At 45.4% G+C, this 20,530-nt stretch overlaps 1 protein-coding gene across 1 annotated transcript in view; it reads right to left on the reverse strand.

The window, feature by feature from the left end:
- LOC138964250 (dynein axonemal heavy chain 3-like) overlaps positions 1-20,530 on the reverse strand; it is a 210,795-nt gene that overhangs the window by 78,350 nt on the left and 111,915 nt on the right. Inside the window, exons 35-42 of the mRNA XM_070336152.1 lie at positions 19,965-20,099; positions 18,704-18,791; positions 17,059-17,189; positions 16,607-16,707; positions 15,558-15,672; positions 14,634-14,767; positions 13,879-14,148; positions 6,693-6,837 (exon numbers count right to left, since the gene is read on the reverse strand). Coding sequence (XP_070192253.1) covers positions 6,693-6,837; positions 13,879-14,148; positions 14,634-14,767; positions 15,558-15,672; positions 16,607-16,707; positions 17,059-17,189; positions 18,704-18,791; positions 19,965-20,099 — 1,119 coding nt within the window. The remainder of the gene's footprint in view (positions 1-6,692; positions 6,838-13,878; positions 14,149-14,633; positions 14,768-15,557; positions 15,673-16,606; positions 16,708-17,058; positions 17,190-18,703; positions 18,792-19,964; positions 20,100-20,530) is intronic.

Consider the following 20,530-nt stretch of genomic DNA (forward strand, 5'->3'; position numbering starts at 1 on the left):
TAAAAGACATTTATCCAAAAAATGAAAAAAACGTTCGGGGATTTCATACCCAGGAACTCTCATGTCAAATTTCATAAAGATCGGTCCAGTAGTTTAGTCTGAATCGCTCTACACACACACACAGACACACACACACACACGCACATACACCACGACCCTCGTCTCGATTCCCCCCTCTACGTTAAAACATTTAGTCAAAACTTGACTAAATGTAAAAAGAAAAAGATAACTAGTTGAAAATGTATTAAAGTCAAGTTGTAAGATGAAAGAATAATTGCACAACTGTTTTTCATAACTAGCACATTTCAAACCTATTCCAAATGTTACTTAAAAATAAAAATAATGTTTAAGCTTATCTGGCCACAAAACAAGCAAGCAAACGAAAAATCTTCAAAAACTGTAAGATGCATACAGACGCGCAAAAAAAATCTAATTTCTTGTATACAAGCAAGCTTTACATGTGGATCAACTTATCACAATAAATTAACAATCCAATGATCAACTTTTTTCCATCAATTTATTTAAAAAAGAATCATAATGTTTATAGAGATGTTCTCTTGGGGGCAGTGGGGTCCGGTTGTGCCTGACAGTAAAAGTTAACTGTTTTAGGACAACACATTTTTTACAGTCTCATTTTAATTTTTGTCCAGTGTTCAAATTACAAAGAATTGGTTACAAAAAAATATTTTAAAAACATATTAGGTAACTGACATAAGTAAACTGATCATTATGTGTAAATAGATCGGCAACAACACAGCTATATGCATGCATGTGTTCTTAATATCATACTCCAGTGAAAATAACTTCTAAAACTAAATTCTATCCCTAGTCAAACAAAGACAAATGCCCCAAAATCAAAGCTTTTGAGGAATAAGCAAAGCTTCTGCATCTTGCAAACATAAACTGAACAAACTCCATGCACCAAAAACTAACAAACAAAAAAAGCATTTGCGACAAATTAACATTTTAGCAACTACAAATAAAAACATTACCTGCAATTCCTGTAATTTTTATCAAATTACAAAATGTTAGTGGCATGCATCAAACAGAAACATTCAAGGGGATTTTTAACTTTCAAATGTCACATATATTATAGTTACTTGTAAAAACTGTTAGCTCAAACACACTTATTACAAATCTTGCACAGTAAAAAAAAACCAAAACAACCAATTCTCATAAATGCATTGACTTCAATCTCACATGCTAGATGTCGAAAAACTACTCAAATTACCTGCCCTTGCAAGGGTGGTAACCAAGCTAAAAACAGATGCCATAGCCGTTGCTATGACCTGTCCCACCTGGTTACCCATAACCCACCCACCCAGGAGATGTCCAGGAGGTACAAAATTAATGAACACATCATCAGACCTCCAAAGAGCTGTTGGCAAAACTTCGCATAGGCGACAGGAACCCCACCAGCGAGAGAAGAACCCCAGGCTCTGGACTCCTGAACACCTGTAAAGGAACAGAAGGAGGACTGAACGCCCCCCCCCCCCCCCCCCCCCGCCCTTGTGTTCAATAAGCCACCACTCGTTGGACTGTCCTATGAAAGTAGCAACACCTCTTGTGAGCATCAATTAAGAGAAGCCTCTTTCACCTATAGTGTAAAGAGATAAGAATATGAGCTTTTGGCTCTTCAGTTCCAATTGACTGAGCGCAAGTTAAAAAGGATTTTAAAACTCTAACCAGATAGTTAGAAAATCCAAATCACCCGGAGCGAGAATCCTCCCGAGAGGAGGGAATTAAACACCAGAGGAGGTTGACCAGGTTTCTGATTCAAGGAAATCTGGCCGAAAAACCGTGAAAAAAACCGGAACTATAAGTTCCAAGGCTACATCCTCCGGTAAACCCCAATAACGCATGGGCCTCACTGCCCTTCGGGGCTGAGGCCCAGAGTATGAAGAACAAAGTCCTACGCGTTATACAAGGGGACGCCTCTAAACCTCTTAAAACAAGGTCCTTTGATCATGCCCGCAAAAGCGCCATGAACATCAGGAGAGAGGCCTATTTGTTTCACCTGGATTGAGAGAGGGGCGCTCTATACACCAATTGGCCAAGGAGGCCAATGAGGGGTATACACAGAGAAAGTGGAGGACCTATGTGCTTCATGCACCGAGACCAGAGTCAAAACCCACGATCTGTAACACAAACAGCACAACCTCCAGCCCTGTATGTAGATGGCCCAACCCGTGTGCAAGCCCTGAGAGGTCCTGCTGAGCGAGTCGGCCAGATAATAGAGCCGGCCGGGGAGATATTCCCCTGAGAAAATTGATTTAGTGTGAAAGAAACCAAATCAGAATCCCGTAAACTCTGTCTGACAGGGAGCGAGAACTTGCTCCTCCCTGCTAGTCCACATAGGAAGCAACAGAAGTATTGTCCGTATGCAACCGGACATGCCTGTATATAGCCAAAGAGAAAGGCTAGTAGACTGAGAGCTACTGCCCCTAACCCCAGGCAATTGAGATGCCCAAGGAGTTGAGTCTACATCCACAGCCCCAAGACTGTAATTGCCAATGTAGGCTCCCATCCAGACAGAGACGCATCCATGAAGCGGTCTAAATCCGGGGGGGAACAAAGCTAGGGAAAACGCCCTGAGCGATCCAATTGGATTCCAGCCACCTACTCGCGTGGAGGAACCCACCCTGGAGGAGGACCCTCTTGTCCCAGACCTGTGAGGCCGAGTCCCAAAGAGACTTGAGGAAAGACCGAGGATCAAGGCTAAGGACCTCGCAGAGGTCTGCTCTCGTGCCAGTCTGGCCGGATAAGAGCCTAAAGCCTCTCTATTCTCTCTTGTGAAGGACGAACCTTCCAAGAGACAGTGTCGAACGGCATGCCCGGGTAAAAAACCTGGGATGGGGACAGCTCGGATTTTGCCTGGTTTACTGAGAACGCCTGGAAAAAAGCCTGGTTCAACACCATCTGAAAGTACAGCTGGCAAGCTGATTGACTCTGATAAAAGATCAACCAGTCACCGAGGTCGTCCAGAGACGAATAGATCTCCGTCTGATCAGAACACCGACTGAATGCCCACCATGGTAACAACTCATGGCCAGCAACAGCCTGCAGGGTGAGAGTGAAAAGCGTGATCTGTCTCTGCCTTCCAACCCAAACCGCCCACCTGACCCGAGGGGTTGGTAGTTGGCACAGCGCCGTGCCAAGAAGGAGGGCGAGTGGGGGTACGAGACAAAGCCAAGACCGGCCAGCCGTACCCCACCCTCTGTGCGAGAGAAGCGTCCCAGTGCTGAGAACCAGTCTGCCTGGTTTGAGCCACGCCGCGCCCCGAGTGGGGAGGGGGGTGGTTCGTCACGGCAGTAACCCCTGGAGGGGGGAAAGACTGAATGAGAGACGCAACCGTAAACGGCCGCCCCCCACTCGTCCACCTGCAGACGTCTTGTAGCCCCACCGCTCACCCACCCCGAGGGGGGGGGGGGGGGGGTGACAGATGCTGGCTGAGGATAATGACCACTGGCCAAGGCGATACTGTAGTCTGAGTCCCCACAATCCATTGTGTCAGAACACAAAGAATGGGAGACTGGAGAGTTAAGAGCATGTTCTGTCTTCGCCTGCCACCGCCCAGAGGAGTAGGCAGCCGGCACAGCACCCTGCCGAGAACAAAGCAGAGCCAAGCTCATTGTTCCCCGACCGCTGTGCGAGAGACAGGCCCTAGCCGCCAAAACCGGTCTGACCTTTTCCTTTATTTGGTGTTTAACGTCGTTTTCAACCGTTCAAGGTTATATCGCGACGGGACCGGTCTGACCAGTTTGAACCAACCCGCGACAACGAGTGCGGGCAGCTAACACAGCCCCCTGCCCCAAATGGGGCAGAGGAGGAGTATGTAACATAGCCTGGAAAGGCCGTATGTCCCACCCCAGCTGTGCTGACTGGCTTGAGCCACGCCGCGCCCCAGATGGGTCCCGGGAGGGGGGTGGCTCGTCACAGCAGTAAACCCCTGGAGGGGGGAGATAGGCAACCGTAAAGGGCCGACCCCCACCCGTCCACCCGCTGACATCCTGTAGCCCCACCCCTCCCCCACCCCGAGGGGGGGGGGGGGGGGGGGGGGGGAAGGTTGCTGGTTGAGGACAATTACCGCTGGTAAGGCGGTAACGCTCAAGACTGCGAAGGCAGTCAGACAGCCCCCACCCTGTCCAGCCCAGAGGGTGGAATAGAATGTGGGCCGCTGACACAGCCCCCTGTCCCAAATGTGACAGAGGAGGGGTATGTAATGTAGCCTGGAAAGGCCGTATGTAACGTAGCCTGGAAAGGCCAAACGTCCCACCCCAGCTGTGATGCTGTAGCCCCACCACCCGCCCACCCACCCCGAGGGGGGAGGGAGTGGTTGCCGGGCAAGGACAATAGAGGCATAGACTGAGAAGACAGTCCAACAGCGCCCACCCGATCCTGCCCAGAGGGCGGTAAAGGGTGGGCCGCCGCCACAGGCCCCACCCAATCCTGCCCGGAGGGCGGGAAAGGGTGGGCCACTGACACAGTCCCCTGCCCCCATTGAGGCAGAGTGGGAACCAGCCCAGGCTGTGACTTACCGTGCCCCCCCACTCTGCATGCCCGACTCAGCTGTGCTAAAAGCAAGGAGAGCGGGCAGAAACAGGCGGGGAGCAGGCCCCCTCTCCCTACGGAGAGAGTGCTCGTGAACAACCCAGTACTACCAGAGGCAGAAAGGGCTGAACCGAACTGGCCATTTGCACCAGACCACGGTGCGAAGCAGGAACACACCCCCCCCCCCCCCCCATCCCCCAACACACTGAGAAATACCGGAGGTAATCAGAGTGGTCAGAGGCAGGAAGGGAGCAGGCCCCCCCTCCCGAAAGGAGAGGGTGCTCGCGAACAACCCAGAGCCACCAGAGGCAAAAAAGGGCTGAACCGAACTGGCCATTTGCACCAGACCACGATGCAAAGCTGCCAAGGAGTACGCCGCCTCAGTGGGCGGGCCAATCTTGCCTGTAACAGCTGAGAAATAAACACATATTTCATCGTTAAGTCCCCCGAAAGTGGAAGACACTGACTGGTTCTCCTTAAGAGGAGAGGCAGGCTGGGAAGAAAAAACGAAACCTTATCCGCACGAACAGCTACTACAAAAGCAGTACTACTCGAAGGGTCAACGACCTGCACAGAGGTTTCTAAATAGGGCTAGCAGCCTTATTCACTTCCTGCCTAGCCCTAAGTTACTGCATGCTATCGGCCATCTTGTATATGGCCGAAAATCATAGCCTCCACCAGAAAAGTAAATTTCTGAAGCGGCTGTAAACAAGCAGCTAACAAACAATTCAATTCAATAAAAAGGACAGGTCTCACCAAAAGAAAGGCGAACAGGTAAAGGCCCCCCCAAGCCCGAATCGTCACAAAGACGAGGGCTAGGGAAAGCCAAGTGAGCAGATGAATTCCGCACGTCTGACGTGTGTCGTCGAAAGTCGAGAATGATTATTCCGGATGCCGGCGCTCACGTGCTGCGCGGTGGGTTATGGGTAACCAGGTGGGACAGGTCATAGCAACGGCTATGGCGTCTGTTTTTAGCTTGGTTACCACCCTTGCAAGGGTAGGTAATTTGAGTAGTTTTTCGACATCTAGCATGTGAGATTTAAGTCAATGCATTTATGAGAATTGGGGTAAGAATATGTAATTTAATATTAGTTTAAGCTGTGCATCAGTGTTGGTATTGGTATCATATCATCCTGTGAAGTTACCCTCATGGAAAGTTGGGCTGCTTTCTCACTGGGGAAAGTGAGCTGCCATACAGTATGGCTGTACCAACTTTGCTTTTCATTCTTTTTTTGTGCATGCGTGTTTTCATGTTTCCAAGTCCTGAGACTGCCTCTGTGAACTTGGGATCTTTATCGTGTGCATGCATGCACAGTGAGGCGTTCAGACACCGAGGAGAGTCTGCACAAAGTTGACTTCCTTGACGAATGTGGGGGTCAAACCCACGCCGATAGCACCTGGTTTCAAGCCAGCGTAGCTAGCGACTGAGGTAATATCTCCCCACCCATATGTACACAGACACATTCAGTCACTTTTACAGTTACACTCATGCATGCACACAGAAAGACACCCACACCCACAACTCATACACATACACATACATAAACACACACAAATACATACACACACACACACACACACACACACACACACACACACACACACACACACACTAACTAGCAACTGCCTCAAAGACACACACACATACATAAACACACACAGACACTCACACACACAGACAACACGCACTCACACACACACATAAACAAACAAACACACACACACACACACACACACACACACAAGTATCTGCATCAAAGACATGAAGTTAGACCACTGCACACTTTTTCAAACTGTCAGTATGAGAATTATGTCTGAATAATTAATCAGCTGAATTAATTCACACAAGAAACATACGAGCAAATTTTCACGACAATCAGCTATCGGTTATCAAGAAACATGATTTAACAATAATTATTAGTTATTGGTTATCAAAAAACATTATTTGACAATCAGTTAACTGTTATTGGTCATCAAAGAACATTATTTACACTCGTAACTTATTAGTCATGACAGAAGAATTAAGACAACATTTACAATTACTCATTCTCCAGCAGAAAGCCAGATAACATTTAATCATGAAACAATTAAGCCACGAAATGTTAGGACAAACGACACATTTTCTGAGTCGGACAACCTACCTGAGCTTTCTCGCCAATGCTGACCGTCTCTACAAGACTGTTCCAGGTGTTCCAGGAACCGTACTGCCTCTGGATGTACACGTGGTCGAACACCGTCCCTTTTTTGGGGATCATCAGCGCCCTGTTGATCTTTAGGTCTTTTGGCCTGGGTAAAAATGGGGAAGAATAAATTGTTATCACAGAAATGAAGGGATTGGCAGACAGTGTCATCCTTGGTCTTTAAACTTGTGAGCGGCAAGAAAGACTGTGCAAGAACTTCCCACTGAAAGAACAGTAACAAAACTCATTAAAAAACAGGAGTGTTTGTATGTGCTTTTCGTGCTGTTTTCTGGAAAAGCATCCTTCTCACTACCTTTCTTTTTGAATAATCGTTCATGCAACTCTCCCTTCCCTCAACTGAGACACTTAGCTTTTTTGATTAGTGCTTTTGTGAACAAGAAACAATTAACAAGTGGCTCTATCCCATCTCCCCCCTCCCCTCCGTCGCGATATAACCTTGAATGGTTGAAAACGACGTTAAACACCAAATAAAGAAAGAAAAACACTTAGCTTTAAAAAATGTTTACAAAGCTGTTTGCAGAATATGTCACATCCAAAACCTTGAATTACTGTATGCATATTTCTTTCGAATACATCACCTCAATTTAACTAATAGGAGTTACCTTACTTACGAGTGCTAGACTGAGAAGCGTCCTATGTTACCAGTACTAGACTGTAAACAAGGTCGCTAACTCTAGATTTCCGTCGGTATACCATTTAGGGGAGTAGTCTCCCTTTGTCGGTAGTACCTCTCTGCGCATGTGCCAATGCCCATAATCCCCAGTTTCAATTTCTTGCTACGGGGAGCTAGACGTGTATTTAGACCTTTCCCGTCTAAGAAGACTTCCTTCACAGGAACTACAACATTCACCTTCAATCACGGTTTGGGCTTTCCTTTTTAAGGGCGATTACTACGCCCGTATACATTCAATGATTCATCACGTTGAACAACGTAACGAACCGTGAAAATGAAAGTGAAACGGCTTAAAAATGTAACAAAGTTACTTGGTCATAAGTAGAACTAGAAGGTACTTCAATCATCGATGATACCTTGTTGACACACAGAGCCTAACAGGCTCCGTTACTTGTCTTTTTTTAACTAGTGAACATGCAATTGAACGACAACTATTCTTTACTCAGTCGTTACGAATGTCGAACAGATATTTACAGCGGTTGGACCGGTTTCATTGGCGCAATAGAACTCCGCGAACGATAACTTACCTTGCCGCTTTCAATGGAAAGCAACGGCAGGTCACCCTACACATCAATGTAGGAATACGAACAAGACCTTCAACTTCGAAATTACCCGGAAGTTTTTTGCGTTTTAACAGCTTTTTATCGACTACAGCGAGGTTTACCATGCGCGTTATCCCGACCGGAAGCGCATTTCTGATCCGAATTTTTAGGCGTACAAAGTACCGAGCGCCCGCGAAGGTTACATACGGCGTATGAATACTTCTGTCATTACAAACTGCGATGACTCTTGCGGGCAGCGTAGATACGGAACGCAGTACGCTTGAACGCTGATTGAACTGAAGGCACAGAGCGCCCGCGAATGTTACATATGGCGTATGATACTTCGGTCATTACAAACTGCGATGACTTTTGCGGGCAGCGTAGATACGGACCGCAGTACGCTTGAACGCTGATAGAACTGAAAGCGGGTTGTATCGAAGAATAACAACAACAAACCTCGCCCGCTTGGAAAGAAAACCAAACACTGAGATTGAGATATGCGCCTCCGGGAATATTACGGAGGGAACTTCCTTTACTCTCAGAGAAAGGCAAGTAATTCTCTCTCCTATGTTTCTGGGAAACGATGTTTTCTGCGGTTGGCAGATTATGGTTTTGGTATTTTTATCAGATGATCATGGTGGACTCACAGAGACCACGTGGTGGTACTTCTTCAAATTGGATAAAGAATACTTTCCTTGCCAACTTAACTTGATTAACTTGTAAACTTGTATGCGTGCATACATACACATTATATATATATATAAATATATATTAAAAAAAAAAATTAAAAAAAAAAATGTTAAATTGACAAGGAAGAATTAAAGTGTATGCATAATCCTTTTTTTTCTTGGCAAAGGGTATCAAAGAAGTCAGTTGATGTTACAAATTCCATTTTCATGGAGTGTTTAAATCAGCTATCTGAGTGGTAAAAGATTTAACTTATGGATAAACTCAAGTGTTTACACTTTGAGATTTACACTCAGCTAAAATCTGTTGATACCACAGTGCCAGGAGACAGCTCTTCAAATTCAATTAGAACAGGCACACATATATACTTATGTTCTGTTCCAGTGCACAATTGATGTACATTACACTTGAATGACATGTTATGAATAATATACAGTTGAAACCATGCCTTAGGGGCATGAATAAACTTGGTTGTTAACACATGAGTATTACACTCAGCTGAGTTTTCACAACATGCAAGATCGAGCAAGGCTCTGAATAATACTCACAGGGGAGCTTCCTATAATGTTGTCATGCCTCTACTTATTCCTGGTTCGTAGGCAAAACCTAAGCCTTTGACCTTTAACAAGGCCACATCTCTACTGTTGTCACCTAATCCTACCACTAGGTTCTCAGAAGTAGACAACAGGACCTAACAATAAGAGGCCGCCCTTAAATAACACTGGCTCTAGTCAGGTTCATACAAGGGATACAATGTTTATCATTTCATATTATGGAAAATATAACATATTTGCTAAACGGATGTTGTTACAACACACAATTAACTATGCCTCCTAGACAGAGCGGCTACTCTCATGAGAAAGGTACTGGATAAACTCTTGGCACATCCATGCCGTTATCAGTACGAGGGGGAATTAAGTCATATTGACATGTATTTATATATACGTAGACATTACCAAACAGACAATGTCGGGCGCTCTGGGGGAATACCTCCAGTAAGCACAGGAAGAGACAGGCTTCCTTTTCGCCCTGATAACTCCCAGGATTGTTGCGACAGCTTATGACAGACCCTCCAGCTGTCAGGCAAGACGTCCACTGGGCGTAACATGAGTAGAATCTCCCTGAGGTAGCTACAGCCTCGTCTGCAACCTCTCCCTTGAGGTGACCCCGATACACGGCTGTTGACAGGACTGGGCCCCTCCCACCACTATCTTTGCTAGGGTTCCCCATCATGATGGTGGCTTCATGCATTTTGACTACCAGTATTCAGTGCTGCAAACTGCCTGTAGCGATGCTTCAGCACCGGAAGGACAGCTCCCGCCCCCCATTGCCTGTCTACCACCTCCTGACGGACTGAGGAAGACCTAATGTTTAACGCTCTTGGAACTAGACCAACACTTCACGCCTGACCATATTCAGCAGTGCCCGGCTACACAGAAGTCTGGGAGTGTGAGGAGAATGCCTAGAGCCTCCTAGTTATCTTCATCACCTGGAATGGAGAGCTAATGGTTAGAGGCTACAACCTTCACACCGGGGAGCCGCCCTACCAGTAACAAGATGGCACCTGCAATCTGCATACAGATCACCAGTCAAACAGCGGTGGACAACTGAACAGGGTATAGTAGTCACATCAGTTTCCATGCATACTGCAAGCTCTTGAGGTCTCTAGATGTCTCCTTCGGATACACAGCTACAAGACAGACACTGCGTACCAAGATAAGAGGAATCAAAGTGTCTCAAGACATTTGCCTGAGGAAACGACTCTGAAGATCACTCACACTTGGAGTGGAGCTTGTTCAACAGGGTAACAGGCCCAAGAATCTTGTCATACAAGCGTCGGGCAACACGGGTGAGCATGTTCAGGCTACATCACAAGGCGGGGAGCTGTTGGAGATAACGCAGAGACGGGGGAAGAAGTGCTCTGAGATCGTCAAGTACAGAATGCTTTCATGACCTGTGGACGGCCTCAGCGTAACAACTTGTAAGAGTTGCCCCTTCTTCCTGAATGTCATCTGACACCCGCATCAGCCAGGGGATGATGATAGAAATGTCAGATTGTACAGTCGACACTCAACAGAGGATGTCCGACACCTGTAACAGGTCACATCTCGACTGATAATGGTAACAACTCTGGCAGAAGCATCAACAGGAGAGACGACAGTAGACGTCCTAGAGAAGGGATGGGCCGTTTAAGATCACTGGGCAGGTGCCCCTGAGATGATCAGCAGCTTTTGGAAGACAACCTACCCCAGGGTCAGGCAGTCCTTAGGCTACAAAACCTCATGGTTATCATCCTTGGACCAAGTCAAGAACCGCCCTGATATGGCGCTTCGTGGTCGGCTGGGCGTTAAGCAAACAAACCAAGTCAAGGCAAAACCCTTCAACAGGGACAGCACTCAACCTACGTCATGCTTCAGAGACGGACAGACTTGACTAAAGAGGGAATGTCTCCCGAGGTGACTCCGCCCGTTTTTCCATGGACTTTCCAGGAAGGACACTGAGAGATAGTCTGAGGTCTGGCCAGCCATCCGCACTATGAGATCCATGGGCCAGATTTCATAGATCAAGGAGGACCTCTCAGCCCATGCGGATTGATTAGTGCTGCCAGACATCTTGGACTGGGTAAACCATACGTCCCTCCATCATTGAGTCAATTTTTCCTGGAACAAGAAGAGCTTCCTCTACCTTTAGGGGTATTGGGTACGGCCACAGACACACTTGGATTTGGGAAGGCTCAGCCACCCCTTCCAACCGAACCTTGAATTGGACAAGCTTCGTTTGCCTCTTACAACTGGCGCTCTAAGATCCCTGGACCACAGAGATAAGACCTAGAGCTATTCCTCCCCCGAAAGGCATAATGAGTGCGTCAATACCTTTGACAGTGGGTGAATGTGTCCATCCCATCCATATGTAGACTCTCAGATGCCTGGACTCAAAAGCTAAAGGAGCTGGAGGAAAGAGACACAGTGAGATCCTAGCAGGAGCTAGGAATACCACACAAGGCTATCTCCCTCGCTCCCAGTCTACGGTGACACAAGGTTATTGGGTGAGTATAAGTTGTGTCACTCTAAGAGCTTGAGGTAGAGACACAGTGAGATCCTAGCTGGAGCCAGGAATACCACACCAGCCTTTTCTCCCTCGCTCGAAGAGCCAGAGGTAGAGACACAGTGAGATCCTAGCTGGAGCCAGGAATACCACACCAGCCTATCTCACTCACTCCCAGTCTACGGCTACGCGTCGTTTTTGGGCGAGAAACGTGGCAACTCGGGTGCTGACTAAGACCTTTGTCAAGTCAGAACTATGCATCAGACCAAGAGAGTACACCTCCTGCCTCAGGCAGGGGCCTGAAAACAACTCTGCATAGTCACCCTAGAGCTCAGCTCCACAAACAGCTGAAGTGCCCCAGAGCTCACAAAGCTATGCTGGTCAGACAATGCAACACTTGCCGCCCACAGCCACGCCTACTGTAAATCCAGATATGGACTTGGGTGATCTAGGCAGAAGTACTACTGAGATCACAACATAAGACATCTTTGTGAGTTCAACTACCAGGGGGCAGAACTTTGCATCAGCCCAAGATAGTGCACCTTCGGCCATAGGCCGGAGATCATCACTGCATAGTCATCTAAGAACTTGTGAGCTCTACAGAAATCTGGAGTGTCCCAGAACCCACAAAACCTATGCTGGGCAGACAACCCAGCAGATGCCACCTACAACCATGTTTACAGAAAACCTAGATCAAGGACCTGGCTGATCAAGCCAGAAAACGGTCCTGCTGAAATCACAAATGGGACCTCTCAGTGAGTTGCATGCCAGGCATGGCACCCTCTTGAGTAAGACAAGAGCGGTCATGCAGCCAATAAGGGCTCGGAGATGCCCATGGTCACTGGGGACCCCCTCACGCTATAAGTGTGGAATTTCAAAGTAAGAAGCAGGTTTTCCCCTTGGGTAAAGGCAATACAGCTGGCTGTCTTTCACTGGCTATTCTAGGACAAATGGTACCTATAACCATTAAGGGTAGGCTTATAGCCCCCACATGCGTTGAGACAGGCACAGGAAAGGTGCAGACAGTGACCGTACTGCTGAGCGCACTTGCGCTTACTTCCTGTCACGCAGGAGGAACAGCTAAGTCAGCCTGAATTTACACTGGTATCTGTGCCTACCATCCTCATTAGAGAGGTAAATTCAGAGAGGATATATATATATTCATTCATGCGACTGGCACAATTGTTTGCCATGGAAAGTGGTGCCTCAGACCAGAATTCTACAGGATCTCTGGAAACGTCAATCTCCCTTAAATGGAGGATCAGTCGCAGAGACGCACCTTGGTGATAAGTTCAAGGTATTAGAGGAATTGTTATCTCTGACCATTCCTCATCTTTTAGGTCGTTCACCTGATCCGCCTGCAGAACTTTACGTTGCTGGGGAGTTGGGTCGCTCAAGGCGCATAATGGCAAGTCATAACCATAACCCAACATTGATAAAGACAAGTGATCAGAGGAATAGTAACGACCATCGAGTAGAAACCAGCTCTACATTGACAGGTGGGACTTTCTTTCGATTGTCCCTTTCTGGAGCAAGTTGACACAGTGGCAACAATGCAACTTGCCACTCGCCCGACTCAGGATTTCTTGCTTCTCAGTCCGATGATCTATCCTTTTCTTCCCCCGATTTTACAGGGGGGATTCCGGACAAATGGGCTGAGTCGGGTGAGGTGACACTAGATTACCGATCGAAAGTCAACCCTCCAGCCTGTTATCTATTCTCCTATTAGTTAAATTGAGGTGATGTATTCGAAAGAAATATGTATTTTTTACAAGTAAAATGACTATTTCTAAGAATACTCACCTCAATTTAACCAGAGACCCTCCCGCCAACCCCGCTATTGACTTAATAGCTTCGAATTGAAACTGGGGATTATGGGCATTGGCACATGCGCAGAGAGGTACTACCGACAAAGGGAGACTACTCCCCTAAATGGTATACCGACGGAAATCTAGAGTTAGCGACCTTGTTTACAGTCTAGTACTGGTAACATAGGACGCTTCTCAGTCTAGCACTCGTAAGTAAGGTAACTCCTATTAGTTAAATTGAGGTGAGTATTCTTAGAAATAGTCATTTTACTTGTAAAAAATACATGTTTTACACCCTGTTTCACTATCTTCCATTGCAACACCCCTCTGTTCCAACATCTCTTCATCTAGCTATGATTCCCTTCTCTTACCTGGGATATTTCGCCTTAGCTCCCTCCATCTCACACAGCCCCCTGAAGAACTCGTCAAACTTGAGACGAGAGCTGGTGTCCAAGGTGGCGCCGACGGACCAGACGATGGCAAAGAAGAAATGGGCAACCAGCATTGCTGTCTGTTCTTCTTGCATAGCCTTGTCCGAATTGGACATGGCTTTGGCCATGGGGTCTGGTGCCGACTCTTCGTCCATTTCTTCCTCTTCCTCTAGGAACTCGTCATCGTCATCATCTTCCTTGCCAAGTTTCCTGAAGAAAAGAGAAAGTGGAGTTTGTGAACTGCGAACTCACATAGTGATGAGCGTACATTAATGCCTGCAGATTTGAAAAAAAGGATGGACAGAAGATCATGGGAGGTATACAAAATCCCCCTGAAACTTTGTTCTCTCTCGGAGCAATCAATACCATGGCAGGTTCGACGGTACACAATTAGAGATGCTTGCATGCCAAACATCCCCCACAACATGAAAAAGCCCACTGACAGACTCACACACACCGAAACACACATATACAACCCACATCCTACAGGACTGAAGGAACCTCCAGCCCCTGAGGAGTGAAACTTGGCTCAGGCCGACGCCTCTCCAAGGCAAGCTGTATGGACCCGTGGAGGCTCTGCAGAAGACCACCAGCTTCATCTCAAGAGTTGGAATCCGAGTGTAAAAAGGCGATCGACAAGAAGAAGACAGACACCACACACGTCTTGACACATAATTTGTCTCTACTGTACTTACTTGACATCCTCCATGAGACACTCGTACAGCTTGAGAGCAGAGGCAGTGAAATGCATGGGATGACAGGACAGTATGTGATGGCAGTATTTCCCCACAAAGTGCAGGGATGGGGGCAGAATCCACTCAAACAGCATCTGCACACGACAAACACAACATTACAATTATTATGTTCTAAGAATGAAGTCTTGGTATTTATCTTGAAAGAACAGGATTTAAAAAAAGATCATCTCTTCCGACGTCAAAAAACATTAAACAAATGGATTTTTTAAACAAATTCACTATCGAGTACAGTGACATAGTAAGATCCAGAAAATCAAAACTAAAACAACTAAACAGTCAGTACCTAACATATGATATTCACCCAAAAATTACGGTGCTGTTGCACGAGCAGAAACCTTTGAGTAAAAATAAACAAGGATCTGAATTTAGAGTTCAGTTCTGTCCCTTGACCAAGGAACAAAATTTGGGCGTGGAGAATTCAAGACAGAGAATGAAGCATTTCATATGACTTCCACTGTTGTTTCTGATGCACTGCCTCAAGATTCGGTTTGTGCAGGCCACTTAACTCTCCGATATGTAAGCTGAACAACTTCGATAAAATAAAATAAATACAGTTTAACACCTGTTTTAAGACCACACCCCCCCACACACCCCCAATTTAAGACTCCCCCTTTTAAGATAGCTTTCTGAGATTTTCTATCGATAGACTCTCTAATTTGGAAGTCTTAAAATATTGAGTCCGTGCATGACTGAAACAACAATGGAAGTCACATGCAAATGCTTTATTCTGTGTTTTAATTCCAAGCTTCCCCAAGCCAAAACCTGTTCCTTGGTCAAGGGATTGAACTGAATTCAGATCTGTTTTATTTTGTATACATGAAGCAAATCCTGCTGAATCAGAACAGAGGGGGTTGATCGACATACCCTGATAGTATCTCTCTGCTCCGTGGTAAGGAAGTCAGGCAGGCGTGTCTGTAGCCATGATGTGACCAGCGGCTCCCAGCCTAGCTGTAGCGGGTCCATGTAGATCATCCCGCATCTGAGTGGTGGTACAAAACACAACATCCATCAAGCACAACTCATTTCCGTATTACAGTAGAACCCCCCTTTAAGAACCCCCAATGGGGCGGGGATGTAGCTCAGTCGGTAGTGAGCTGGATTTGTATCCAGTTGGCCGCTGTCAGCGATTTATTTCTCAGAGTCAACTTTGTGTGCAGACTCTCCTCGGTGTCCGAACACCCCCGTGTGTACACGCAAGCACAAGACCAAGTGCGCACGAAAAAGATCCTGTAATCCATGTCAGAGTTCGGTGGGTTATAGAAACACGAAAATACCCAGCATGCTTCCTCCGAAAAAAGGCGTATGGCTGCCTAAATGGCGGGGTAAAAAACGGTCATACACGTAAAACTCCACTCATGCAAAAAACACGAGTGTACGTGGGAGTTTCAGCCCACGAAAGCAGAAGAAGAAGAACACCCTTAAAGACTTCCTCCCTTTTAAGACCTTGTTTTTTCACATTTTCTCTTCATAAGAAAAAGATCCTGATCTCTGTACAGTTACCTCTTTTTTAAAACTCCCTCCTTTTTAAGACCTGATTTATTTTAGATTTCTGGAGATCTTAATCGGGGGGGGGGGGGGGGGGGGGGGTCTGTTCTGTATTGTCTAAATTCCTTACTTGTATGTCTTTATCGATAGGATTAGTTAAAATCAAGATTTCCCATAAAAAAACACTATGTTTTTGATTTTTAAAACCAAAACACTTCTTTTCACAAGGCTCAAAGCTGTATTAACTCCAGCGTCAACATCTCAACAAAGTTAAATTGTACCCGAAATCTACCTCAATTCAAAACAAAATGATGATACTTATTTTAGGATTCGTACTTAATGTGAATGCGCCAGGTTTATTTAATCCAGCCCTACGTAATTTTCAAACTCAAGCGCTATTTTTTAATGTTAAAATATGACGGAAATACCTGCTGACAGTAGCTGGTGAGGCCTGTTCCAAATCCTGCGGCTCGAAGATCATGTTCTGCTTGTTGCTCATCTGAATGATCTCACCACTCATCAGGCACAGCTGAAACACGCAGAAAACAAAATCAGGAATTATTTCTGAATGAAATACATTTTATCCTGGGTGTCCCCCGAAAGCGGAGTAGGGCTGCCCAAATGGCGAGGTAAAAGTGGTCATACACGTAGAAACCCACTTGTGCAAAAAACACAAGTTTCGGCCCATAAAAAAGTATGAAAGTCACTTGTTCATTTCAATGCTAGTGATTCCCTCAGGTGCTAGGAGACTGGTTCCGCGCAACTCTCCCTCTATTACACATGTATTTAGAGCGCTTACTTCCCTTTGTTTATTACATCTTGAAAAGACACTTGCAATGTTTGGCTAGTCTTTTCGCCACAGGTACCACTGTATTGTTACCTTCTTGTTGTCATCCAGCACGGTGTTCATGTTCTCGATCCAGACAGCGTCCACAGGGCCGTCAAAGATGATCCACTTCCTGTCGTCTGACGTACTGGAGGCGTGCTCACGGAACGTGTTGGCCAGCACACCTGTAGATGTCAACAAGGTAATGGGATCATAGGTTGGCTTACCCTGCAACCTCTTACTTCTCATCATTACATGCTATACATGTAATGACCATTGAGAGATCCTGCAGAAAAAAATCTCACAGGGCAATAAATACCTTTTAAAAGTTCTCAAAAGTTTCTCTTTTCTCTCATCTGATTCCCTAATGAAAGAAAACAATGAAAACAGACAAGACTGCCAGTGTTCCCAAATCCACAATCAAAAAACAAGAAATGTTTAATTTTTGACAAGGCCTAAAAAAAAAATAGGTGTGGTTACGGTAACCCGACCTACCCTATTTTTAGGGGCCGACCCTAAAACTTTTTATTACATTTGTCAAAAAAACCAAAAAAACCGAGTGCAGAAAACGCAATGAAAGCTAAAGCGCCCGAGTCGCACACTTATTTCCCTGTCAAGTAGGTTTAATTTGTACACATTAGAAAAAAAAAGTTTTAAAAAAAAAAAGTGATTGCCCACCTTCCTACCCTATTTTTTTTTGGCTATGTTACCGTAACCACACCTATTTTTTTGGGGGGGCCCAAAACAATTCATTCACAAGTATCAACCCCACGGTCTTTAAAAGTGAACAGACAGACAAACAGTTATGAAACAAAACAAAAAATCAAAAAATAGAAAAGACTTAGTTGAAAAAACTCATCAATAAAAGAATCCATCATGCAGACCTGTGCACACTCAAAACGCTCATCAGTAGTAAACAAACCAAATTTCAGTAGTTTTTAAAATGTTTCAGTAGTAAGCTGTAACGACAGTTCAAGACATAATTCTGCTCACAAAGCACACAAACACTGGAAAAACTGGCTGAGAATAAGTGGACTTCCAGCACTGTTGTGCCGTTTTCTTCTTCTTTGGTGACAGACCTTGTGTCTCCTCTTCACTATCTGAATCTCGCACTCTTTTTTTCTTGTCCATGTTTCACTTCAATCACAAGTTGCCACTGGACGAACTAAGTCTAAGAACAAAGACTGAGAACACGCTATTCCGGTAAATCGGAAAACGTCTTTTCAGCGCAGCGGCCAACTAATTGGTCAAAACATCTTAAAACAGAAAAAAAGTACACTTTTGTTGTTGTTGAGTAAAATATCGGAATTTCGGAATTTTAATTAAAAATCCGTAGCACCCTATTCTGCATATAAAAATTGGAGAAATGACGGAAAAAACGTAGATGTGCACAGGTCTGCATCATGTCATTCTCAACAATCGCTCAGTTTCATTCTTGTAGTTTTCTCCCCTTTACTTCTGATTTTTGAGGATAACGACTCTTGCCTTTCTCAAAATGACAATTTTCAAGATTCTTTTGGATCCATGAATCAAAAAAGGTTACGTCAATGGTAATTCTATGTTTGCTGATATACAATTCAAAAAAGTGTTAAGATACACAACAGGCAAATAATAATTAGAATATAAACATAGTCATAAAAACATATTCACTGTAATATATCCATGATCAGAGCCAGGCCCGTACAAGTCACATACATACCATCAGTCCACTCATGGGAGACGGGGTCAAAGCGGCCGTACAGCTGACCCATGGTGATGGCCTTGGGGTTGATAATACTGACCACCACCTGCACAACGAGAAAGAATCAGGTTTTTGCAGCAAGATCTTTGAGTTTAGCCTAGCCTGGAAAGTTTATTCCACTGTAAGAGTGCTATATGTTGAGGTAATCTTTTTGTTTTGCATTGTATCATATTGTGCTTTTGAGACTGTATAATGTGGTTGTGTGCTTCAGTGACGAAAGGTATGGAATGGTGTTGCCTTACAGTGTGGCAGTGATGTCAGTATGTTAGCCATGCCTCCTTGTGTAACTCATCTCCACCAGGCATTAAAGAAAAAAAGACAGGTATTTTTGACTGACCGAACCGGGCGGGGATGTAGCTCAGTCGGTAGCGCGCTGGATTTGTATCCAGTTGGCCGCTGTCAGTGTGAGTTCGTCCCCACGTTCGGCGAGAGATTTATTTCTCAGAGTCAACTTTGTGTGCAGACTCTCCTCGGTGTCCGAACACCCCCGTGTGTACACGCAAGCACAAGACCAAGTGCGCACGAAAAAGATCCTGTAATCCATGTCAGAGTTCGGTGGGTTATAGAAACACGAAAATACCCAGCATGCTTCCTCCGAAAGCGGCGTATGGCTGCCTAAATGGCGGGGTAAAAACGGTCATACACGTAAAAGCCGTGGGAGTTTCAGCCTATGAACGAACAAACAAACAGACTGACCGAACCTCTTTCAAACGACGAAGTGTGGCATTCACAGTTCAATGATCAAGAATCCATCTTTAATAGTAATACTATAGCCTGTGTCACCTCCATGCAGTGGGCCTGTATAGAAGAAAGTAACCTGACAAACTCTAACTACTGTTTTGTGTTGTGTTGTGCTGTGATGTATGGCATGGTATGTGGTGTGATGATGTGCTATGAAAACGTAGAGGTGTTACTGTGTGACGTTGTGTCCCATTACCCTGGTGAGGCGTAATGTGGTTGCCTGCTCGTGTGAGGTAAGATATGGTATCATTTTGCTATGCTCGATTATGCTACAGTAGTACATGTATAGGTGGTGTGATTTCCTTCAGATGAGAGAACAACTCCTAACAAAGACTCCTTTTGTTGTCCCTCGGTCCATAACCTTGACTAAGAGTGTACCTGCTATGAGAAGACATCTTCAATGTAAGGACACTTTTTGCTGGTCTAAAGGGTGTCCTCTTGTCAGAGGCAACACTGTACATGTATTGCAGTCTCTCACCCTGTTCTCATCCATCTGTTGTTTCTCCTTCAGTACTCCGAGAGCTTTGGCCAGCGTCCTGAACGCTGATGTCTTTCCTCCGATGGGGTCGCCCACTATCATCAGACCGTGTCTCACCAAGATCATGTCGTAGATCTGAAACACGTCAAGCGGAAAAAATGGTTTGGTTATGAACAAATGCACATGCTACTAACATGCAGGCACGCACACACATTCACAATTACACATAAACAGTTAAGACACACACACGTAGAGTGACCCACACACAACACAACACAACACAACACAACACAACACAACATAACACAACACAACACACCACACCACACCACAACTCACACACACAAAGGAGTCGATGAACAAAATAGTTCATTTTTCAAAAGAAAAACAGTTAAAAAGATTAATCACTGACAGAAAAAGTTGCCGTGAGGTGACAACATGCTCGCTTTCCTTGTAACTTATTCCCAAATGAAAGGTATAACTATGTCAATGTAATTTTGTAATTTTTTGAGTTCTCCTTATGTAATTCCTTAAATGCACATTGTGATGCATTCTGTACAATGTAT

Source organism: Littorina saxatilis, linkage group LG4 (genome assembly GCF_037325665.1).
Source record: "Littorina saxatilis isolate snail1 linkage group LG4, US_GU_Lsax_2.0, whole genome shotgun sequence".
Taxonomy (NCBI): domain Eukaryota; kingdom Metazoa; phylum Mollusca; class Gastropoda; order Littorinimorpha; family Littorinidae; genus Littorina; species Littorina saxatilis.